This window comes from Emys orbicularis, chromosome 7, assembly GCF_028017835.1.
Source record: "Emys orbicularis isolate rEmyOrb1 chromosome 7, rEmyOrb1.hap1, whole genome shotgun sequence".
In the NCBI taxonomy this organism is placed as follows: domain Eukaryota; kingdom Metazoa; phylum Chordata; order Testudines; family Emydidae; genus Emys; species Emys orbicularis.
The window spans coordinates 77,078,853-77,104,347 of record NC_088689.1 but is presented as its reverse complement, the minus strand read 5'-3'; the positions used below and the strand labels follow the sequence as shown (position 1 = coordinate 77,104,347).

Sequence of the window (25,495 nt, the reverse complement as noted above, 5' to 3'; positions counted from 1 at the left end):
GCCCACACACACTGAAGCTAAGTTGAGATTCACTTTTTCAGGGAACCCCAAGAAAGCAAGCACGGTCTCCTCTTCGCTCAATGGCCAGGAACAGAAATACCTGCTAATAAGACCGCTAAAGGAAGACAAGGACAGAGACACTGACTGTGGCCCTGAAATTTCCAATCCTTCCCTAATCTCTGTGCATGCCCCGACTTCCTGACTCTCCTCCCCCAGCATTACTCACTGAAGGGTCTTGTTGTGTATGTTGAACAGAACCAGCTAAAACCTTTCCTTCCCTCCCTCACCCTCACCTGCACATACCTCATGTATGTCCTCAACTTTAAAGCAAAAATGTTTGCAGGCACAGGTGAAGTGTATCAAAGGCTATAGAGCCCCACAGTCAGTCCTGGATCTGAGATTGCCACTACAAACAGGACAAACTGCAATCCCAAACTGCCACTGGCTGCTGTCTCTGTGGTGGATTTAATTCACCGTTTTTTGGCTTCAATTGGATTTTACACCTGTTTTAAAGGCAGTTTCGCACTCCTAATGGGGCCAGACTGGCAGGCCCTAGAGACTCAAGCCTTCCATTTTGCTACTGACCGTGTACAGCATGATCAATGGTAACTCAGGCCTCTGACACACTGTCCTGCCCAGCTGTCTCAGCCCTAAACTGGAGTTGCTACATGGAGGGATAATTTAGGCCCTGATCTAAATCCCACTGAAATGGATGGAAGGACTGCCGCTGACCCCTTTGTCTCAATGCCCTTTTAATTAAACAGGATGCCCATCGCAGTGATAGTTTGACTTGTGTAGGCACCGGTCTCATCAAACTGGACCAAAGTCACTGACTTATCCCTGCAAAGGCACTGAAATTCACTCAACTTGCCATCCTTGCCAACCTAGCCAAGGTTCAATCTGTGATCAGAGATGAAATGCTTTTTGTCCTGTCCCCAGTCCTCCCAGCCACCCAGTCTTTCTGGTAAGTGAAGTGTAACCTCTTCAGCTCAGCTCTCCCTGGGTCGGTACAATAGGAGCAAACTGGACAGGACGGATGGTGCTGCTGTACAGTACACCCTAACCTTGGCTGGGGATTTCTTCCTGCACACAAATGACTGTGTCCTACTGTTCTGTAAGGTCTAGTAACTGGCTACATCTAGCCTGGGTACCTGCGGGGAAGCCGTTGTACTGCGATTAGGGGAGTGAGACATCAGCAGCTCAGGGTAATCAACAGCATTCTTCACTAGTGGCCGCTTGAGCACGTCCACGTAAGTGACAGGGAAGATGCCTTGGCGGTTGGTACCAGAGATTTTCCCTTCGTACCAGTTCTCATCAACTCGCCGAATCACCGTGATCCTTTCGCCCTGCAGGAGAGAACCATCACACAGCACTGATGCTAATCCAGTGTGTAAACTTGCAGCACAGGAGATGACAGCCCTCGCCCCAGGTGAATTCAAGTCATCTGTGGCATGTGGCCCCACCCTTCTTGACATGGCAGCATGTTTCTGAGTTGAGCTGACTATGGAGGTTCATCCCTCCTGAAGCTAGCTCAGGCTTCTGCAGACTCAGGCAGGCAGCAGTCACTCTTGGGTCACATTTCACAGAGTTTCTTTGCATCCAGAATGTAAGAAACATTTTTTTATATGAAAGCTAAGGTTCTGATCTCATTATGTAAATCCCATAGCAGAGTCCCTAAGCCCTGTCCCCAATCCTCTCCCCTTCTGTTCTGCTGACAAAACACACAAGAAAGACTTTTGAATCCTGATTATAAACTGCAAGCTCCAACCTTGAGTAAAATGAAAAAGAAAATAGAGAACATGGAATTTTAATATCAACACACATGCAATCATCTGCCACCTTTGAGATGGAGAAATTTTGCTGTTTAAGGTACTTTAATAAATGCGTTTAGTTCTGCTCTGAAAAGTGACTGAAAATGGCACCTTCTTACTCCCTGTCTACATTCATTGCCTTACGTGGGCACTACAGTAACACAGATATGTGTTCACTTCTATTCACTCTTGTGAGCTGGTTTGGCTCAGCAATGCTATGGGAGAACAAGCTAGTCAGTAATTCATCAACAGAAAGTTGATGTTCCAGTGCAGAGTCACATTCTGCACCTCATTTTACACCCATGCAACCCAAGTGATGGTAATGAGACTGTGCAGGTGTCACTAAAGGCCTAATTTAGCATGCAGAATCACAGCACCAGCACTGCACCCATGCTAGTCTCTCTGGAGTGGGAATACAGCACGTGTCTGCTTTCTTGGATATAGATAGTCTCCCTGCAAAACACTCATCACAATATACTACGGCAATGGGTGCTGAATAAACCCCCCAAGGATTAGATTAAGATAATTAGATTATTCTAACATGCACAAAATGGTTGCCAATTTTAGTGGATCATCTCCTTTGAAATGATGCACCATCTGGTTTGTTTTGATGAATGCTTTCACCTGTCACGCCAGTGAGGGTCCTACCTTTCTGAATGACATTTCCACTCGAGTATCCCCGTTAAAGTTAAATTTAGCCACAGCATCTCCATACTCTAAAACTTGCATCGGGGCCAGCTTTTGGGGCTGGGCTTTTTCAGCAGGCGGAAGTAGCTGAAAGAAAGAAATGAAGTCCAATGACCCGTCAGGAGCCCACAAGCGGATGGCTCTGAGGCGGAGCTGTGGCTCTGGAATGAGAGCATTTCAAAAGGAAAGAGGTACCTCTATGTAGGAGTGTGGGAAGATGCCAACTCTGCCATGGTGTTCTCCTTCATACCAGTTCTGGTCAATCTGCTTGTAAATGTAAACGATGTCTCCTTTTTGCAGAGGAAGCTCCCTGTTAACAACATATTGGTTACAGCTGAACTGCATACTGTCCGCAAACAAAGCACTGCATTTCACTGTAGGAGAGAGAGGCTGTGTATATTCACCCTGGACATCCGAAGTGCCATCCCTGCTGGGTATCTCACACTTTCCAGGGGGTCCCTATCAACCCAACTGCTGCAAGATGGGTTTGGGAAGAAGCATATAAATCACACTCAACCCTCTCATCTAGATGCTACCCTTTGTTCTTACTATGAGATGCCAAGGGTTTGCTCACTGTCTGGGTGCATTGTGGGTGTGGCTTTCCACAAAGGAGGTGTGGCCAGACCTTATTGAGCATGCTCCCTTTCACAAGCAGGGGAAAGGAAAGGCAAGCGTTAAAAAGTACTAGCCACTGGCTGCTGCTGGATAGGATGGGAGGAGAGAGGGCCGTGCCCACTTTCCTGCTTTGGGTTGGTCATTTCGCCTGTACACTTGTTCACTTTGCAAGGAGATAAGTGGGCCAGGACCATTCTGACAGAGTTTAAGAGGAAGCTAATTTGCTGATAATGGAAGCACCATATACATGACGCTCCATGGCCAGCCAGCCTTTGCAACTGTTACGGACTTTGCTTGGACCAGGCCAGCAGTGGGATTTGAACTTGGAAACTTCAGCAAGAAAAGCAGGAACCTTTACAGCTTGAACGAAAGGACCAACTGTATCAGACTATCAAACCTCTTCTATGGGCCAGCCAACAGCGAATGACAAAAACCCACCCTGTCCTCTCCTAACATGGATGACACAAGCTCCTCTCTCTCTTGGCCACATCAACATCAAATGTATACAGTGAGCAGGTCAAAAACACTGTTCTCTCTGCAAGCTCAGGCTGGGATCTAAGCAACCAGCTGGGTTCTTCCTGCCTCTTAAAACACCACCAGTAATAAAGATACTGCAGTCAGGACACAACTGGCAACTCCGCTTACAATGGATGAAGCAGAGTTGAATCCAGCTCACCCTCCAGCAGGGGCTAGCAGGAACAAACACTTGTTTGTTTCAGTGAAGCAACTGGATTTGCCTCAAAGACATACTGGGAGCAGATACAAAGGGTATACAAAGCTACTCTACTGACTTGAAAGACTTGCTTTGAATTACTGGATCAAGAGACACTCCAGAAACATTAATCAGTCTTATTATACAACCTAAATGTTGCATGATATGCAGAAAAAGCAGATAGGGAGAGATAGAAACAACCATATCCAGATATACTCACTTTAATGTCTGTGCTTTGAAGTCAAACTTGGCTCTAGCAAGTCTCATCTAAAGATTGAAAACAACAAATTAAAACAACAATTATGTTTTCAACCCATTACTGAAAAGGCTATGGAAATGCTTCCCAGCCATTTCAAAGACTAGAACAAATCTGGGCGTGAAACTAGCAGATCTTAGTTCAGATATTCTGCTGCATGCTTCTTGCACCAGAGTCCAGATCCGCTCTATGGATCTGAGAGAAGAACTTATCCCTCAATAGGCCATGTGCCACCTTCTGGTATAAATGTAACCAATGGCAAGGAAAGCCCTACAGCAGGGAGTTTAACAGCAGTAAATGTTTAAACATGTGACCATGTCAAACCTTGCTGAACCTGACAACTGCCCCAGTAACTACAATGAGTCTGTGGATTTAGGATCAAATTCCCCTTGGATACAGGAAAAATGTGCGGGCCATCAGAAAGCAATAGGGTGATACTCACATGGCACTCACATCCCACTGAAAATCTATTGTCCACCTGCACCATGGCCCATGTACTACTATGGTCACTGTTTCAATTGTTAGGAAAGAGACAAAGGCCAGGAGGAATTGAAGAAAAATAAGCATGTGTCTAAAATTGTCTTAAGTTAGATATAAAGATAAATAGGATGTGTTAAGAGCACGTCTATCAACAGCTTTTAGGGTGTGATTTTGTTGGCTGATTAAAATGGTCCTAAAATATTTTGATAATTTTTAAGCCACTATGGCAATAAAATAATAATATAAAAATAATTAGCAATTTTAGAAATAAAATAATTATAGTTGTTGGTAATATAATCATAATAACTAATATCTTGCACTCACATGGCACCTTTCATTCTGAAAGATCCCAAAGCACTTTAAAAACAATGGGTTCATTTCTGGCCTCAGTTACACCCATGCAACTGGGGGCAAAAGTTAGTCCTGCACACAGGAATCACCTCACTCATCACTGAAATGCAGCCACCTCTGGGGTGAAATACAGCAGCTGTTTAACAGCACACAGCAATGATACACAACGGTTTAAGGCAGGAAGTAGCATTTGGCCACCTAAACACCCCAACTCTTGTGAAAAGTGCCATGGGAGGACTTGAAAAGTATCTCCTCCTTTGTCTCTTTTAGAAGGACTAAATCATGTAATGTTTAGGAAACATGCTGGGGCTTCTTCCAACCTTTCCTAGAGCAGTACTGAGCATCTTTCAAAAGAAGGAGAACAGCATAATCTATTTCTAACAAAAATACAGGACAGTCACATGACCAGGATCAACAAGACATGACGTTTCTAAGCATAAGGCACAGACAAGAAGACAATGTAGCAGTCTGATGCAAGGGATGTAAAATGCCTTTGATTCACTAAAAGTAGCTGATATTTAAACACATGCATCACAGGTGTGCACCAGCAATTCTCAGCAGGCATGCTTTAACATATACAGCTTGGTATAGAGATATCAATTAATTTACCAGGCACAAGAGCCAAAGCAATTCTAAATGAAGCCAGAATGGGAAAAAAATTAAACATTCTCTGGAGAGCTAATGTCGGCCTAAAGCGCAACATTGTGAGAGGCAAATATTGCATTGGGTCAAGCAGCAGACTGAGGTAACTATAACAGACCTCTGACCCAGATTTCCTCTTTGCTGTATCGTCTACATTTAGGAGGTCCCCAAACCGCTCATTAGTGATAAACTGATGGTGGGTTGGAATAACCCCTGTGTGCCTTCTAGCTGCAATATCAGCTTCTTCTTGCTCACGTTTAAGTCGTCTCTGGTCCTCTAAAAGTTTCTGCCATAAAATTGCATAAAATGGGCAGTAAATCATCTAGTTTAGGGCATTTGAAAACTGCCAGCAAATGTGACTTTAATAAAGAACTTCAGAGGTGCTGGCAAATAGCAGCAGCTTTAGAGAAATATACAAGATCAATTTTATCAACAACACAATGGTTCCCAGTTGATTAGCTTGGCATAGAAAATACATTGCATTACAGTGTATTTAAATGCAGATTATTGGTAGTTCTTAATGGGATCATTTACAATGAAACAACTCTGCATACCAAGGACCTGATCCAAAACCAATGAACGTCAAGGGGAGTCTTTTCACTGACTTCAATGAGCTTTAGATCAGGCCCAGATGGTCATTTAGGCACCTAACTCCCATTGACTATCAATGGAAGTTGAGTGACTAAATGCCCTTTGTGACTTTGCAGATCTCCCCCTAGCTGCTTATGGCTCACACAACAAACATCATCTAGTAAAACAAGTAATTCTCACTAACAAAAGTATTTCCAGCTTCCCCATCCTTTAGCAGATTAGTGGAAATGAAGGCCCTTGATCCTGCATTCCATGGGTGTGAGTGTCCATCCATCTGGATCTGACTGCAGGAGTGTGGTCCAAGCTTTGTGCTAACTCACCCAAGGGCCTTAAGTGCCAATGAATTCAGATAGTTGCTATTCATATATTTTACAATGGAGGAGATAGCAAAAGATGTATTTGCACAGAAATTAAAAGGAGGGCTTAAAAATATTTCAAAGCAAGATGTTAAAATTATTCAAACTCAGAATGATAACATGATTCTTCAATGAAAAAATATCTCCCAGGTTAAGTCACTGGCTTTTCAGAGAAGCAGATAGGTGGCTAATTAAAATTAGTAACCTCCCAGAGTGCCAGTAGTTTGTATCTTTCTTCAATATCGAATTTAGCCAGTGTTTGGAAAGATTGGGTGGTTCCCTTATGATGTTAGTTTGTATATATACTGGCCAACAATTTCAAGGGGCTGGTGAATTTTGGGTGCCCAAACAGAGACATAGTAAAGATGCCTGGTTTTCAGAGATGGAATATTCAGCACTTTCTGAAAATGAGACCCGTTTAAAATGTCTCAAAATTGGGAATACCCCAATTCACTACTTGCTTTTGAAAATCTTGTCTTTACTAATTAATACTTGGCTGAAGAGACTTCGCCGACACCATTTTAGCTTATAGAAAGACCATTTTGCCCTCCTGTAAAGCACACCTGCTGAATTATAACAACACAGTACATCCTCACTATATCGCCCTTCATTATTATGAACCTTTGGACATAACGAACCCAGTCTCTGGATCCCAACTACAGTCCCAGAGCCCCAGCCCCACTGTGCGGGGCTGACAGCCAACCACCTGGAGCCCACTCCTGCAGGGGCTGACTGCCTGGAGCCCTGACACCCACAGCTGAAGTCGCAGATGCTACCTAAACTCACCCTCCATGACTGACACCTAGCCTCAGGTATCATTATTAATAATAAATTAATGTAGCAAACACTTTTATCTAAGGCCACTTCATTAACTTACGTCAGCAGCGTATCATTCATTTTGATTGTCCTTTTGCTCTAATGAACCCCTGGCTATTATGAACAAAAGGCTTGGATTCCAACAGGTTCATTAGAGCAATGGTGTACTGTACATCTCTAACAAATCTCAAAGTACTTTGCAAACATTAATGACCTCTCATATAATCCTTGCATGGTTGGTAAGTATTATTATCCTCATTTACATACTGGGTAATTTGAGGCTCAGAGAGGTCAAGAAGAGACTAGCCCACGGCCGTACAGCAAATCAGTGGCAGATGCAGTAATAGAAATCTGGAGTCCCTTATTCTAACTACTACATAACACTTTCTCCATAATTAGGTACGGAGATGCAGAGGCTATGTAAGGCCAAATGGTGTGCTTCCTGTATATTTAGCTGTTAGAAATGTTTCTAAACCACAAGGAAGGGCTTTACCTCTTTATCATCATGACGTCTACGAGTAATTTCTTCTGGAGTTTCCATGTAATCAACTGGTGCAAAATGCCTTGGTGATTCTGAATCTACTTCAAAACAACACAAGGCAGTTAAAAAACAAATGGACTTATCTTATTTCACCAGAAAGGAAAAAAATATTTTGACAGTACTACAATTTGCTTCCATTACAGTTGAAAGAATTTTCAATTGTTGTTGACCAAATTCTCAGTCAAATATTGATAATGTTTTGGAATTTTTTTTTCCCTTTTGGGTTGTACTTGTGAACACAGATTGAAACAAAGGATAATACAAAGGTGGGAAAGCGAGTAAAAACATAAAAAGACTTTGTGAAGAAAATATTTGCTGCCATTGAAATATGATTTAGCATATTACTGTCACCACCCATGCAAACACATACAAACATGATTGCACACTCAGAAACACAGAGACACAATTAAACCTGGAGGAACTGCTCCTTAGAAAACCAAATCAACTGGGTTGACGTATTCTATTCACACATACGCAAGTGATACGGGATTAAGACTATCTCATTGCAAGATTCTCACATCCTAGGAATTGCCTTTGAGACAAACTGAGCTGGATGGCGATTAGAAAAGGCAGCAGAAATTTTTGTTCAGAACTCGTTAACAGTTGCACTTCTGAAAAACAATGCTAAGCAAGACAGGCAAAGGACATCAGACACATGAGGAAAATGAGCATTGGATGATGCAGAGGCAGGTCAACAAAAAATAGGGAGAAAAAAGCAAAGTGGGAAGACAGATAAAGTAACAGTGGTAAAGTACACAAATAGCCACCTCCAGGGTATGTCCTGAGTTCGCTTTGTGGGTTGTTGTTTCTATCCAAGCTGTGATAGAAAGTGTATGGAACAATATTCCCATTATGAAAGGAGTCTGGCATATCAGCTTGGAGAACGGAGCTTTCTGGACTGGATTCCATACTGGGGAAATGGCTAAGCCTTTCCACAATGTCAAAGGAAGACAGGCGCCTGGGGGCCAGAGGTCTGTCTTCACAGCACCGTTTGTGCAGGGAGTGGTGACTTTTTTCCGCCTGGCACCCTCGTGGCTGAGCTGCGTTGTTCTGGTTCTCAGTGCTATATACCAGCGGGACTCCCAGGCAATCCGGGGGCGGAGTCTTTCTTGGGCTGTGCTGGAAGGGCTTTTTCAATCTGAAGGGAAGTGGGCTCATCAGATAGACATTTCTGGGGAGCGCGTGCCTGTCCCCCTGGGCGTCCCCTTTGGAACTGGGGTTCTTGGAGGCCTGCTGTTGCTCGTGCCTACGAATGGTGGTGAACCTGGTGTAGGAAGCCGGGCAAGCTCCTTTGCATTTGTTTAATTTATATTTCCGGGGCCCGTTGGCATGGCTGAGGCTGCCGCCGCTGTCGTTGGATGCGTTGGACTGGAGATCAGTCTCGTCCGTGCAAGCCGAGAGCGTGTCCATGGGGAAAATGTCACTGAGATCTGACGCCAAGTCCTCTACGTTGCTGCAGGAGTGAGAGGAGTTGTCGGCCATGCTGGCAGCATCCTTTTCTTCTTGGTTTGGCTTTGGTGACTCCAGGAGGGATTCTGCTGAATAGGCCGAGCTCAGGCAGCTCTTAGACTGGGGAGAGGTGGGCGATTTGCTTTGCCCACTGGAGAAGTCGAGAGCGGGCATGGACCGGGATCTCTGGATCAGCTGCTCGAAGGCGGTGATGCGGGATGAGACAGTGTCTTTGGGGATTTGCTCTGAATTCTCCCGACCGGGGCTCTGCTCACTTCTGTCCCTCAGCTCGTTCTCAAACTGGGATGCAATATCCCTCACGCTGCAGGATGAGATGGTGCCCAGGTGGATCCTGGACCTGTTGATCTGATGCATATTTTTATATAGCATTGTAAACTCCATCCCACTCTTCCTGGGAAGGTAGCCCTTCCTAGAACTGGTGCTGTACTCCTGTAGGCTCATAGTGCTGCTGGATTTGGTGACATATTCCTGCTTCGATCGCATTAGAAGGTTTTCTACGCTTTCCCCATTGACCAGGAAAACTTTTTTGTTATCAAACAAGGCACTGGAGCTACGAAGGTTCTCACAGCTTTGCGCTTTCTCATGAGGCAGCAGGATACCCTTTGTGTCCTGCACAAGAGCAGCAGGAGCAGCTAGTCTGGGTTTGAATTTGGAAGGGAGGATTTCAGTAATGCAGGCTTTTGCAGCTGATAAGGGCTTCTTATGTTTACATGCATGACCTAACATACTGGTATGACTAGCGTTAAAGGTTCGGCTATTAACTGAAGAGGGTGCAATCATATGAGCATTCCCACCTTTACGATCCACTGGTAAGCATGCAGAATAAAATAAATACAACCTGTTAGCTTAAATGCTGGAAAGCTATTGAGAAAGGAGAGATAACATGCTTGGATGTCACAAAATGCACTTTAAAAAACTGGTGTTCAAAAGAAAGAAAAAAGCAGGAGAGACAATGCACAAGCCACGCTATAAAAGCGAGTGCAAAGATACAGCAAAATTCTGCAATGCTGTGGAGTTTCTAAAATCAGAAGAAGGTCTAGATTCAGGCCAGGAGCACTTGTAGGGCCCAATCCTGCCAAATGTTGAGCATCCTCCACACCATGCAAGAGGCAACTCAGCATCTAGCAGAATGTGGGCCTTAGCAGGGATGCAGAGGGATTAATTTTGCAAAAGCAGCCTCACTGTGAGCCAGTGATCAGACCAACCATGGTCCTGCCCACGCAACAGCTGCCAAGTAAATTATTCCTGCCAGGGTCAGGCAAGTCAGGGAGCGTCTGCACTAAAACAAATGGACCAAATCTGCTGGCCCTCGGCAGTTGTGCTCGCTGGGGACTGGCTGAGTATGCTCTCTGCACCATTTGCACAGCTATGTTTGCTGAAAGTAGCTGAGAGTGGGAGATGAAGACAGAAACTCCCAGGTGTGATATGCTATTTTGTAGGAGGATTGGCTTGGAAAACAAAAGAACCAGCTCCTTTGCCCCCAGCCATTTTTAGCTTACAACCAGCTCAGAGATGCATCAGGCTTCTCGCCTGTCCCAGTATGCTGCAAACTCCAGCTGGAGGCTCAACAGTGCCACCAGTCTCTGCTGGGCTGGCTGCTCTCTTTGTATCTCATGGGCTCCAAGGCAATTGCCAGGTCGAGAGGCGTCCCATGTGTCTTTGAGCCAGGAGAGCCCCAGAGTGCATGGTACTGAAATGCAGACGTGCTCAGGCCAGCAGACACTGCTTGACCTGATCAGACTGCACACCAGGAACAGCAGCAACGGCAGGGTGGCGGGAAGAGGACATGGGGGTGCTGCAGGTAGGAAGGAAAAGGGGAAGGTGGTGTTGGCCGACTGTTAGCAGTTGGAAAGAGGGAGACAGAAATAAGGGAAAGCAAAGGGAAGAGTCCTGACCCTGTTGGTAAGCTGGAGTTGGTTGGGGATTGGGTTAAGGGAAAGCGTGGTCAGGCTCGGTGCGGAGAGAAAAGCGGACGAAAGGCAGAGAAGGAAAGAGGAATGACAGGTAGACCTCACTAGGTTTGGATAAGGACCCAACCGCCCTTGGCAGTTCACCCACCTCACCGTGTGTAATGGAGGGAAGGGGTCAGTGCTCTGCTGACCTACCTTTAGTGGAAGCAGAGCTAGAAGGACGCTTGAGACCGCTTAGCCCCTGCAGCGGGATATCGCCACCTTCCAGCACACTTTTGTAAATCTGCCTTTCATTCTCCAAGCCAGCAGGGTCCGCTGGTGCTGGTTCCAGCTCTCTCCTTGCTGCCTGGTAGCTGGGTAAATAGGCTGAGCTAGAAAATGGGTTAAAAAAGAAAAGAAAGAGACTGATTTCTCTCTCTTCCTGTGTGCTTAGAGAGCATCATGAGCAGGTCAGAGGAGATCACTCGTGAACCCGTGCTCAGCAGTGCCTGTGATTCTTACACCTCTGCATGTCAATACAGCTGAGGTCAGATTTCTAGCTGAAGACCATGAACGTATTGAAATCACACTTGAAATACTTAGCATTGCTATAGCATCCTCCATTCCACTGTCTCAAGGAGCTGTACAAGCTACACCTCTCTTCACACCCAAGAGACAGGGAAGTATTATCCCCGTGTTTTATAGATGGGGAAATGGAAGTACAGAGAGGGTAAGAGATTTGTCTAAGGGCAGGTCTATACTACAGCCGGGATCGACGATCTGAGATTGATCCACCAGCGGTCGATTTAGCGGGTCAAGTAAAGACCCGCCAAATCGACTGCAAATCGCTGTCCAGTCGTCCCCTATACTCTACCCCCGACAAGAAGAGTAAGGTAAGTCGACGGGAGATTTTCTCCCGTCGACCCCCCCGTGGTGTAGACCCTGCGGTAACTCGACCTAAGGTACATTGACTCCAGCTACATTATTCATGTAGCTGGAGTTGTGTTGCATAGGTCGATTTACCGCGTTAGTGTAGACATAGCCTAAAGCTACTCAGTAATTCAGTGGCCAGACTGGGAACAAAAAACAGCACCTAAGCTTCTGCTCTAACCACTAGTCCTTGCTGCCTCCCATTCACAAATAGAATAGACTGTTTCAAATTTGAAACAGTCTATTCCTGAGGTTAAATTCTGCCCCAACCTGCATGGCAGATCTCAGGTCTTGCATTCTTTTCTGCCCACATGCACAGAGGTCCCCTGTAGGGAGAGCAGAATATTGGAGTCCAGATCTGCCAGGCAGATGCAAGAGCAGAATTCTGTCCCTGGCATTAGACTGTGAGATTTATGTTAAAAATAGACATGACTTCATTTGCTTAGGCCAACAGAAACTAAGGTGATTGATTACAACTCCAGGCAGGCCAAGGTTAAGGAATCTCCCCAAAGGCATGAATCTGAGAAGCAGTTTGCTACATAGTATTATTCCTACAGCTCACTGTTCTCTCCCAGATACAAAAGGTCAGCATTGCCACAGTATAAATGACTTTTCCAGAGGCAGAAGACATGCTAAGCAGTCAAGCAGGTTGTGTGTTTCATAAGAGCAGATCTCATCTGATACCAGTGCTTGATAGGGTTGCCAGGTGTCCGGTTTTCAACCAGAACGCCCAGTCGAAAAGGGACCCTGGCGGCTCCAGTCAGCACGGCTGACCGGGCCGTTAAAAGTCCTGTTGGCAGGGCTGGCAGGCTCCCTACCTGGCTCAGCGCGGCTTCCTGGAAGTGGCGGCACGTCCCTCGGGTCCTAGGCAGAAGGACAGCAACGGGGGCTCCCTGCCCCACCCAGAACGCTGGCTCTGCAGTTCCTGTTGGCCAGGAACTGCAGCCAACGGGAGCTGCAGGGACAGCGCCTGCGGGCGGAGGCAGTGCACAGAGCCGCCTAGCTGCACCTGTGCCTAGGCGCCGAGGGACATGTTGCCACTTGCGGGGAGCCACCTGACATGAGTGCTGCCCAGAGCCTGTACCCCCAAACCCCTCCCACTCTCCAACCCCTTGCTCCAGTCCCCTCCCACATTCCAAACCCCTTGGCCTCACCCTGGAGCCCCCACTTGCACCCCAAACTCCTCATCCCCGGTCCCACCCCAGAGCCCGCACCCCCAGCTGGAGCCCTCACCCGCCCTTGCACTCAACCCTCTGCCCCGATCCCCCTCCCGGGATGTGAACCCGGCATTTCTGGCCCCAGCCCAGAGCCCACACCCCCAGCCCAGAGCCCATACCGTCCCACACACAAACTCTTTCCTGGAGCCCGAACCCCCTCCTGTGCCCCAACCCGCTGCCCCAGCTCAGAACCCCCTCCCGCATGCTGAAGCCCTCGGCCTCAGCCTGGAGCCCCCTCCCGCACCCTGAACCCCTCATTTTTGGCCCCATCCCAGAGCCCACACCCCCATCCCAGAGCCCATACCCCCTGCCTCAGCCTGGAGCCCTCTCCCACACTCTGAACCCCTCTGCCCCACCCCCCAGCCTGAAGCCCCCTCCTGCACCCCAAACCGCTCCTCACCAGTCCCACCCCGGAGCCCGCACGCCCAGCCGGAGCCCGCACCCCAACCCCATCTCAGCCTGGTGAAAATGAGCGAATGAGTGAGGGTGTGGGAGAGTGAGCAACAAAGGGAGAGGGGATGGCGTGAGCGGGGGCAGAGCTTTGGAGAAGGGGCGGGGTAGGGGGCAGGGCCTCAGGGAAGGGGTGGGAAAGGGGATGGGGCAAGAGTGTTCGGTTTTGTGCAATTAGAAAGTTGGCAACCCTAGTGCTTGAGCATCTTCAGCCAGACACTGCACAACGACAATACTAATAAGATGAAATCTTATTATAACAAAGCTATACTGGGGACAAAGTATGACTCCTGGTAAGTTAAAAAAATATCAAATCATTTACTGATTTGAGGAAACCATTTGAAAGTAGGCTAAGATCCCATGACTCCCAGATGTATATCTGATTTGTGTTAGCAGCAATAACATACCAACAGATGTATGTGTGTGCTTGGTTACTTGGGAGGGACATGGTGCCTGATGGGTACAGCTTCTTTCAATGCCTCAGAAAGCCATTAATGGAGTTGGAATTACAAGACATTTGGTCCTTTCAAAGGATTTCAGTTCCTGGATAGGGGAGGAGATCATGAGAAGACCAGATCTCCCATTAGTTAGGGCCCTGGGGTAATAACAGAGCTAGTGAAAAACAAAATACAAAGAAAGAAGGGAATTCTGTGGCTCCCAGGCAAAACTCCTATTGGCTTCAATGGGACCCACAGCCAGAACCACAGAATGGGTATCACAAACACAACACTATGCAGCTTGAGTCAGGTTTACCCCAATGTCTGGTTGTCAGGTTCCTGAGGAGCCCAAATGGGCAGCCCCAGTGATTACAGGCTGATATTTACTCCCCTGAGGTTTGCGACCTGGGAGCGGGAAATATTTTAGCCCAGTAATTAAAGATCAATGACCCAGACGATCCTCTCTTGGGGAAACACCTGTGGGAGAGGAAGTGTCTGGGAGACTCCCATTGGCCCATTGTTGACTTCTCCCCCATCATTGCCCACCCTGTGAAACAGGCTGCAGGGCCTGCATCCACTATCCATGGGAGGCCAGAGCCATCTGCATGGAGGCGCTATGACTCTGGCTTTGGCAGCCAGCAGCATCCCTGTGCCATGACAGCTCTGCTCCACTGGAGCCACACTACAAAGGATTCTCTGGCCCATGGTCACCCAGGGGAGAGGGGTGGCTCTGCAGAAAAGACAGTAAAGCCACAGGCAGCATTACCTTTTCCACCTAAGCTCCACAGGGCTGGAAGGGGAACAACGTGTGACTCCTCCCAGGCTACCCATCCCATCCTCCACCTTCCCCTCCCCCAGCACAGATCCCCAAGTGCTTCAATGGGGGCAGAAAGAGAGGGGAGCCTGTGCTGCTAGAGGTAGCACCCCCATGCTCTTCCACAGGGGCAGATCCATGTGCAGAGAATACCTTCCCCCCTGCATGCAAATCTAGAGAGAGAATGATCCCATCCCATGAGCTGAGAAACAAAATATCATTTCCTTAAAGCATTTACTGTGGGTGCAGTGTTTGGAGGTAGTCATCTAAACAGCACAGATGTGGTGGGAGTAAGTGAAGTGCCATCATTTGAAAATCTAGCCTTGGTGCTACATAATACAATGTAATTATATGTACATCTACATAACTTCACATATTAATGTGTATTCAGACTTTTGACCATTGTACTGGACAGTAAATATTGTGAGGAGAATAGATACATATGGGAAACTGATTAAACATAATTCATTAAAAAAATTAAAATGAAACAAACAATCTATATAACTGGTAATTATGAGATTATAACCACTCCACAGAATTCAAGGGAGGCCAAATTCAGGAATTTTGGTTCACCGCCCTCACCAATAATGAGCATATCATTTATTTACGGAGAGTCCAACTGAACTCCTACAGCAGTCAATGGTGGAGTTTCCTTGGACTTTGGTGAAAATTGGGTAGGGTCCTGATGGAAGAATGAAGCATACTGATTTCAGCTGATGGAAGTGATCCAGGAAAGTAGGAGTCAAGGTAAGGGAAAGACTTACAAGACTTGGAACTCTGAGTGCAGTCAGGAATTCAGAATCCTTACCAGCCATTGCCAAACATAAGCGACACTTATATATTTTGCAACACACTCTGATGTCGTTTAGTGTTATTAGCCTTCCTTTGCGAAAATAAAAATTAAAAAAAAAATCATGAAATAATGAACTTGATAAGGCCAGGACACCTTCCAAATTATGATAATGGAAGGAAATTCCTTTGCAAAGTGAACCCAGGCAAAAGGGAACTGTGCAAAACTAACTGTATAGAATTCCGAAACCACATATCATAAAAGGTCAAGGAAGATGAATATACATGAAATTTGCAGACATCAGAGGGGAAAACATGCTCTTCTTTACTCCTCATCCATCTGGATTGTATAAGTGTGCCTAGATGGAATACTACACATTTGTTTCAGTTAAAGAGAATAACAGGTTAGCAGGAAGGTGCTGGATCCCCAGTGGTGGTAAATTGGCACATCTGGCTCTGGAATTTCCCTCCATCTTTTACAGTAAACTGGCTCCATCTGCAATGCATCTGGACAGAGCACATCTCCTATTGAATCTTCCTCTAAAATAGCAGCATAAAATTGTAGTCTGAGAATTATTTAATTGCTTTCTTTGTCTAGAAAGTTGGAGGTAGGACCACTCATTGGAACATTTGCAATCAAGATGACTAGACATTTTATGTCCCATATAACATGATCAATTATTTGTAAATTTAATGTAAGAGGAAGTTACAGTTTTGTTTGCTTTTTAAATAGAAGGCATGTAGAACAATGATCATTTCTTGTTTGAGTACCACTAAATAATAATAATTATACAATAACTTCCAACTTAATTCAAAACTATATAGCTGACCTTCTACCCTCAACTAATTCACAAATATCATGCTAATATTGTCTGCATGTGTCACCAGAAAGAACCACTTCCAACATCCTAACAGAAAAGTCCCATAACTGTGAAACAAAACAAACAAGTGGTTCTAAAACTTACTAGGATGAGTGGTCTGAAGATGTTTCCAGAGGAGTGCTGCTTGCTGTACTCTGCAAAAGTCCAAACAAAGAAGTCATTGATACACAAAGAGATGCAAAGAGAAAGAAAAAGGCTTGCTTAAGTCATTTTTCAGCTATACTGGCCTTCAGAAAACATTGAGATTTCAGTTTCAATGCAGTCTAATACAGCAATGTCTCTGCAGAAGACCAACAATTTTCTTAGGGTCCTTCAGGGCAGCAACAGGTTTTAAGCATAGCCGATGACTTTTCACGGTGCCTACTCTATTGTCTGCAAATGAGTCATTGTGAATAAAGCCAAAAGCTAGAAAAGAGAACCAGCCGGGCCAGGACCAGGAGACACATGCTTATAATTATTTCCCCAGGCTTTCCCCCTACACCCTCCGCCCCCGTTTTCTTTAAAGGTACATCACATTTCTGCAGCATAATACATTCCTCAGCGTTCAAATCAATATCATCCTGCTAACAAGAAAAGAAATGGCTAAGCCCGGGTTCCTTCCTTAAGGTGCAATGCCAGCTGCACAGCTTCAGTAGCAAAAGCCAGCTCCCATCAGCTCACTTTTAATCCAGCTAACGCTTCCTAGGCACATTGTTTAATAATTTGAGGCAATTTTGGAAGAAATACTATGTTTACCTTTTAGTCTGTCTCTCCCCCTGTCCCCATATATAGATTCATAAACTGGAAGAAATGCAGATGATATACAAAAGCTAATGAGGTCTTTGAAAGAGCAGCTTCCAAGTCCCAATCAAAATTATTGTAGCTTTAAAATAATAAAATAATAATAATAATAATAATAATAATAATAATAATAATAGGAGCATTACCGAATTAATCTTTCTAGTCTAGGATTAGTTCTCATCAGGACAGCGGCGATGGCTACCCTGCTCAAGAAGGCCGCACTGATTGCAGCTTAAGGACAGTTGCATAAAATCTCTTGCAAAAAATCCAGATCTTGGGGTAGGCACAGCGTCCTGACATAAGAGTGGGGTATGTGTGAAAAAATGTGGGAAGGCGGATCGCTTTAAAGGCACAAGATGGTGACGTGACGTCAACCAAGAATTTAAAGCCGATTGCCGCTGCCTATTCATGTGAAAAATAGTGAGGGGGTTTTGTAGAGACACCAAACTCCAAACAAACCCTAGAAAAGGTGGAGGGGGAGGGGGAAACACTGTAGCTGAAATGGATTTCGAGCCAGATTCTCAGCATCATGTTTTATCATTTCTGACAGCTACACAGCAAGCCATGCAATCAGAATGGTTGGGGCATTATGTACCCCAGCCTCGTTTAATAACTATACAGCAGTGAATAGAGAGAGCAGAGAGTTGGGAAATAGGGATTGGCAGCATGAAAAGAAGAGGAAATACCTTCGGTGGCTTTTTATCTGGCGCTTTATAAAGCTTCTCCATTTGTTCTAAATCTGCCTCTAACTCAGTCTGGTAGAGGTAAATGTCTTTTTCTAGATCAGTCTGGTTAAAGAAGGAGAAGAAGAATGGGAAAAATAATGCTTAGGGTTAGGGGAAAACAAAGGAATGTTAATTTTGAAATAAAAGAGCCTTTTTATTTAAAAAAAAAAAAAAAAAAGACAAAGATGGTACAGATAAGACAGAAATTCACCAGTAATTAATCACTTTTCAATAATCACAGATACAATGGTTTTAGGCATTTAATATTTACATTCAGAGATGCACCAGGCCTGCTGGAATCTAATTGTAAAAACCATAAGTATCATAAAACCCACCTGTAAAAAAACCAAACAACAGATGATACTGTAACATTGATGCAATATGCTGTTAGTACAATTATCATTGCAGGTCAAGAACACAAAACAACCACTCAGCTTTATGGTAGATTATGTTTTAAGGACTGCTTATTGAAACGATTTACTGGCCAACTTAATTGTTAGGATAATGAGTTCATGCCAAATTAAAAAAAATAGAGTCACCACCCACACACTCATAAAACCCAAACGATGCCAGATAAAAAAACCACACACACACACACACACACACACACACACAGAGCATACTGTGGTACAACATATGTGAGATAGAATTACCTTTCTATCCTCCCTAGTAAGTATAGAGCAATCTCCAGGAGTATAATCCCATATCTTTTTTGGAGGCTGATGGAAAGCAGAGGAGGAAATGAGGAAATGAAGATAAGGAAAGACATCACAGAGAATATGGAAACTGGATTAGAACACAGAGGGATACATTAGGGATTTGCATCAACACTGAAAATAAAATTAAAAAAAAAAAAAAAGAGAGAGAAAAAAGGGCAATCTGCTGTAGCACAAATACCAAAAGGTTATGGAAGGCCAAGGGCACATGCACAATTTAGGGAGATGTGTTTTAAATACTGTCTGAAGCCATTTTTTATTTTTATAAGATGTTTTCATGGATTTTGCACCACCCAGAGGGAAGGCACAGGCAGTTGTAAAGCATTCTAAACAAAAAACACCCAAAAACCCAACAAAACAACAACAAAAAAGAAATCACAATAATAAAAAAGTGTTTTCTTGCTCATTCTTCTTTTCAAAAGGAAGGGGTAGAACAAGGGCCTTTCATAAATAAAAAGGATATATATTTCCCCCCTCCATCCCCGCTCCCAACTATGAATACATACCATGTTAATAAATGGCTGAATTTCCAGTGTTGGCATTGTAGAGCAATGAGAATGCACAGGTGTTATTTTTCATTTCACCTTTTTGGGAGGATGGGGGGTAATGAACTTTGCAAAAGAAAATTCAACCGACATTTTATGGCTTTGGGGTTTTTGTTTGTTTGTTTTTAACTATGGTGGGATCAGTTATGTTGCAGAGGCCTGTTCGGAATGAAATCCTTTTGTCATGATTTCCCTTGCTAATTGGATAATGCCATGCTACACACATTTCCCAACAGCACAGCTCCCATGGGTGAAGCAGCAGCAAAGACTGTCTATTCTCTCTCAGTGAATCCAGAATAAACTTGCTGATCACGTTACCAAACAGAAAAAAAATTGCTTCTTGTTTTACAAACAGAGCACAGTCCTAGGTGTTTACACTGTTCACACGGCTGTGGTATCTGAGCACTGAGAGTCATTGAGAGAGACTAGAGAGAGTTCACCAATGTCAGTTTTACTGGAGGTGGAATTGAGCAGCAATCTTGCTCTGAAGTTCGGCTCCTGATCTGAATTTCTCCAAAGTTCTGGGATTGCCTGGATCTGGGTTTCTGGACTGGGCATATTTCTACTTTTTACTGCCACCTTTTGGGCTGCAGACACTATAAATGGCTATTACGAGTCCCAAGAGGTCTGTTGTTGACAGTCATCAGTGTTTAGGGCTATGGAAGACAGTCTTGCAGAGTCAATGCGGGTCTCCCTTTCCCCAACCCCCGCTTCCCAGTATTGGAGCAAAGAGCCAAACTGCAACTGCCCTACAAGTGCCTGGGTGAAGGTGCTGGTGTGCGTTTGACAAGCTGATGGAACTATTGACTGAATGTTATATTCTGTGAACAGGTCCCGTAGAAAATCAGAATTAGGGAATAAGCATATGGGGTGTGAGGCGGAAGAGTCTCAGTGATATATCCAAAAAGAGTCCATGCTGCCAAAGTGTCCTAAGCTCTATGGGGACTGAACATTGAATCCCATTCAAACAACTGGGACATTGCCTGCACGGTCCCACTGGACTGGCTAGGAATGGACTGGGAATCCTGAGCCTCACTTCATCCATCCCAGGACGACTGCTGAGACTTGCTCAATTCAAAGTCACGTTAACAGGGGACCTCTGATTAAACGTGATTTACCAGTGGCATTCGATGACCTGGCCTTCTAGCAGCCTGGAGGAGTACGATTGCTGAGAGCTGTCAGCTGCTTTTTCAGACCAAACGAGCAGCAGAGCTCATCTTATAGAGCTGAATGTCAGTGAAGCATTGTTCAACTTGCCACAGTTTCCAGTCAGGGGCAGATTACTCACAGACTAAAAGATCACAAGTTGCATCAATGAGATTGATGTAACGCTGCAGCATGGTGCACAGATCATGTGCGTGGACTCACAGGGCGGTTCCATCAGCCAAGTGGCTGCACAGCTATTGCACTACCAGGAGCTGCAGCGGGAGGGCATTAGAAATTTTCAAGACAGAAATATGAGGAAGCAGCTACAGGGGACACCTAGAAGCCCCAGAACACAAGACAGACTGGGCTAACAAAGCTATCACTGTGTACCTAGGGTCAAATGTTTAACTGCAGTGATTCTCATTCACATGCATAAGGTTAAGATGATGGAAAGGATTCCTCCACCAGGATCCCTTGGGATTAACTTAATTTCTTCTGAATGCAGGAGAGAGGGGAGGCAGTCGTGGGAGGGATGGATGGATGGAAGTCTTTGGCAGGACTGTAGCAAGAAGGCCATTGGTGGGACTTCAGCAGGAGCTGGAAGGCATTGGTGGGCTGTAGCGGGGTGGACACCCGCTCCTGCCCTGAGGGGTTGGAAAAGCCCTGCAGAGGGCTGGGGCAGGGCAAGGTAAAACCCTGGCTGATTGGGGGAAGTGGCTGCAGCTGGGCCATACCCTAATCAGAGCCCAGATGGCCTGTATAAGGAGGCTGGGAGCCAGGAGCTCAAGAGTCTCTCTCTGCCTTCAGAGAGAGAAGGGCCTGGCTGCAGGGAGCTAGACAGGGTACCTGTGGTGGAGCAGGGCTGGGGAAAGGCTGAGGAGCTGGGGAGCTCCAGCCTGGAAAGCCCCAGGCTGTGGCCTAGGAGAAGGCCAGGGGTACTGGGGGTTGCAGAGGGCAGCCCAGGGCTAGGCCAGGGCAGCCCAGGGCTAGGCCAAGGCAGCAGGTCCAAACCCAACCTTGCCGATGATGAGTGGCCTATACTGCAGTCTGCCCCAGAGAGTGGGGGCTAGTTGGTGACTGGCAGTGGCCTTATCCTGAGGTGAGGTGGGGTTAGTGGGTGGGGGTTCCCCTGGGAGGGGAGACCTAGCGTGTGTGGGTATTGCCAGGGGGCAGCACCCAGAGCAAGGGGCACCGGGGTCCTGGGAGGGACACGGGGCCAGTGCAGAGGACAAGGTGGATCACCGCCCTGCAGAGGGCGCTCCAGAGGCTGGTGAGCTAATTCCCTGGATGATCAGCAGGAGGCGCCGCAGGGGTGAGTCCGGACTCCTCTACATGGGCCTTGCTCCTTCTTATCTTCATTTTTCTGCTTAGACCCCTTGCAGGTTCATTAATGCAGGGAGAACTTCTCAGTGCTATCTACCCAAGTGGTTGCAAAAAACAGTTACCTACCTTTCATAATGGTTGTTCTTCGAGATGTGTTGCTCATGTCCATTCCATGTCATGTCAGGTGTGCATGCGCTGCATGCACCATTGCCAGAGAGTTTTCCCACAATGGTATCCTTAGGGTCGGCTCTATCGCCCCTGGAGGCCTGCACTCATGCGTTGCTATAAGGGTGCCACCAGCCCCTCGCCCTCTCAGTTCCTTCTTGCCATCAACTCCAACGGCGGGGTAGAAGGGAAGGTCATGGAATGAACATGAGCAACACATTTTGAAGAACAGTAGTTACGGAAGGTTAGTAACTGTTTTTTCTTCATTGAGTGCTTGCTCCTGTCCATTCCATGTCAGGTGACTCACAAGCAGTGTCCTTGGAGATGGGCTACGAATTCGTGGGCATGCCAACTGTAACACAGCTCTTCCAAAATTGGCATCATCTCTGGCCTGTTGGGTGATGGCATAGTGGGACGCAAACATGTGGACCGATGACCATGTCCCGGCCCTGCAGCTGTCCTGGATCAGAATGTGTGCCACGAAAGCTCCTGAAGATGCTTGCGCTCTCGTAGAATGGGCCTTCATGATAGCCGGAGGCAGGACTTTTGTTTGTTCAAAGGAGGCCTGGATACAGGCTGTGATCCAGGATGATCCTCTGGGATGACTCCAGGAGACCCTTTATTCTATCTGTGATAGCAACAAAAAACTGCGTAGATTTGTGGAAGGGACTTGTCCTGTCAATATAAAAGGCTAGTGCCCTTCTAATGTTCAGGGAGTGTAAGCGTCGTTCCTCTTCTGTCTTGTGCAGTTTTGGGAAGAAGACAGGCAGGAAAATGTCTTGGTTGACATGAAACTGCGACATCACCTTGGGTAGAAAGGCTGGGTGGGGGCACTGTTGGACCTTATCTCTGAAGAAAACAGTATAGGGAGGCTCCAAGGTCAACTCAGAAACTCTCCTGGCTGAAGTGATTGTTACCAGGAAAGCAGCCTTCCACGAGAGAAGCAGCAAGGAGCAGGACGCCAAGGGCCTAGACAAAATCAGGTTTAAGTCCCAAGGTGGAACTGGGTCATGAACCTGTGGGTAGCGCCTCTCCAACTCCTTGATGAACCTGCTCATCATCTCCTGGGCGAAGACCAAGTTGTCTTGGATTGGGGGTGGGAATGCTGAGATGACTGCTAATGAACCTTGATTGATGACAATGAAAGACCTTAGAGATACTCTAAGATGAACTGCAAGGAGGGATAGCTCAGTGGTTTGAGCATTGGCGTGCTAAACCCAGGGTTGTGAGTTCAATCCTTGAAGGGGCCATTTAGGGAATTGGGGCAAAAATCTGTCTGGGGATTGGTCCTGCTTTGAGGAGGGGGTTGGACTAGATGACCTCCTGAGGTCCCTTCCAACTCTGATATTCTATGAGGCCTGTGCTGGGCAAAGGCTCCACTTGGCCATCCATCAAGTGAAGCATTTCCACCTGGCTAGATAGGTGGCCTCTGGTAGAGGGCATTCTACTACCTAGCAAAACCTGATGGATCTGCTTTGAGCTCCGAGCATGCCCTCTCCTCCGGATTTAGCCAGGCAGCAGCTATGCTGTCAAGTGTAGGCCTATGAGGTTCGGATGAAGGAGCCTCCCGTGATCCTGCGATATCATGTCTGGTCTGAGAGGGAGGAGCCATGGAGATGCGACTGTGAGATCTAGGAGCATGCCCAATCAATGCTGGCGAGGCTATGCTGGGTCGGCCAGGATGACCTTTGCCTTGTCCCTTTTGATCTTTAGTAGAGCCTTGCAAACTAGGGGAATCAGAGGGAAAGAGTACAGCAGGCTGTCTAACCATGATCATAGGAAGGCATCAGAGAGAACCTTTGCCTTGACGGAACCTTGAGCAAAAGCAGTGACATTTCCTGTTCTGCGTGGTGGCGAACAGGTCCACCTGGGGAGTTCCCCACCTCTGGAAGATGACACTGGAGACCTCTGAGTGGAGAGACCACTCGTGGTGAGAGGAAAAGGACCTGCTGAGGCGATCCGCCGGCACGTTCCGCTCCCCAGGGAGGGGCGACACCTCCACGTGAGTGGAATGCTTCACGCAGAAATCCCATAGACCGAGGGCTTCCTGGCAGAAGATCTTGGAGTGGGCCCCTCTGTTTTTTGACATAAAACACTGACGCTGTATTGTCTGTCAATACTTTCACACTTTTGCCTGAGCGCTGTAGAAGGAACACTTTGAAGGCCAAGCATATTGCTCTGAGCTCCTTCACATTTATATGTAAGGATATTAGTAGGAGCATTGCCTGCAGATCGAGGGAAGTGATTATTCCCCTCTATTTGGCACTGGTGAGGCCACACCTGGAGTACTGCGTGCAGTTTTGGGCCCCCCACTACAGAAAGGATGTCGTCAAATTGGAGAGAGTCCAGCAGAGGGCAATGAAAATGATCAGGGGGCTGGGGCACATGATTTATGAGGAGAGGCTGAGGGAACTGGGCTTATTTAATCTGCAGAAGAGAAAAGTGAGGGGGGATTTAATAGCAGCCTTCAACTTCCTGAAGGGGTGGTTCCAAAAAGGATGGAGCTTGGCTGTTCTCAGTGGTGGCAGGTGACAGAACAAGGAGCAATGGTCTCAAGTTGCAGTGGGGGAGGTCTAGGTTGGATATTAGGAAAAACTATTTCACTAGGAGGATGGTCAAGCACTGGAATGGGTCACCTTGGGACCTGGTGGAATCTGCATTCTTAGAGGTTTTTAAGGCCCGGATTGACGAAGTCCTGGCTGGGATGATTTAGTTGGGGTTGGTCCTGCTTTGAGCAGGGGTTGGAGTAGATGACCAACTCTGAGTTCTCTTCCAACCCTAATCTTCTATGATTCCATGATAGTTCATCCCATGTAAGGGCGTTTGAGGTAGGTCACAGGTTGGGGGGGCTGGATTTGCGGATGGTGTTGTGCACCTCTGCCGGGATGGCAAGTGGCCCAGTGCAGGTCACACCTCACTCCCCAAGTCTCTCTTAAGGGGCCTAACAAACTAACAAGAACTAACACCTATTAACCAACACTAACTATTTACAAAGAAGAGTTCAGTAAACCACTGGAGAAGGCTTGCCAAAGCAAGAGAACACTGGTCCAGCAACCATCACGGGTGGTAAGGAGGAACGGAGACGGCGAGGGGCCAGCGGCGCCCCTTATACTGGCATATGAGCGTGGGCCTCGAGGGGGCGATAGGGCCGGTCCTATGGATACCACGCACTGACATGACATGACATGGAATGGACTTGAACAAGCATTCGAAGAAGAACATATGTTTCTGCTTGGAACACTATTTTAGTCTGGGAATCCCCTCTCGGAGGGTGAGCAGGTGGAGAGGACATGGCTGCATGACTAAAGACACAAATACGAATGTTGGAGAAACATCCCCTCCCATTTCTGCTGCTTTGAG

The 25,495-nt window shown here is 46.4% G+C and overlaps 2 protein-coding genes across 2 annotated transcripts in view; both read right to left on the bottom strand.

Moving 5' to 3' along the window:
* Positions 1-25,495, bottom strand: part of SORBS1 (sorbin and SH3 domain containing 1) — a 139,259-nt gene that overhangs the window by 22,710 nt on the left and 91,054 nt on the right. Inside the window, exons 22-31 of the mRNA XM_065408217.1 lie at positions 18,894-18,959; positions 18,202-18,303; positions 16,820-16,869; positions 11,434-11,609; positions 7,811-7,896; positions 5,673-5,840; positions 4,046-4,092; positions 2,694-2,808; positions 2,460-2,585; positions 1,152-1,346 (exon numbers count right to left, since the gene is read on the bottom strand). Of these exons, the coding sequence (XP_065264289.1) occupies positions 1,152-1,346; positions 2,460-2,585; positions 2,694-2,808; positions 4,046-4,092; positions 5,673-5,840; positions 7,811-7,896; positions 11,434-11,609; positions 16,820-16,869; positions 18,202-18,303; positions 18,894-18,959 (1,131 nt within the window). The remainder of the gene's footprint in view (positions 1-1,151; positions 1,347-2,459; positions 2,586-2,693; positions 2,809-4,045; positions 4,093-5,672; positions 5,841-7,810; positions 7,897-11,433; positions 11,610-16,819; positions 16,870-18,201; positions 18,304-18,893; positions 18,960-25,495) is intronic.
* LOC135881034 (sorbin and SH3 domain-containing protein 1-like) lies at positions 8,445-10,536 on the bottom strand. The gene is made up of 3 exons (XM_065407522.1): positions 10,511-10,536; positions 8,770-10,166; positions 8,445-8,482 (listed from the first exon to the last, which is right to left on the bottom strand). The coding sequence occupies exons 1-3, from the start codon at positions 10,534-10,536 to the stop codon at positions 8,445-8,447; spliced, it is 1,461 nt and encodes a 486-aa protein (XP_065263594.1).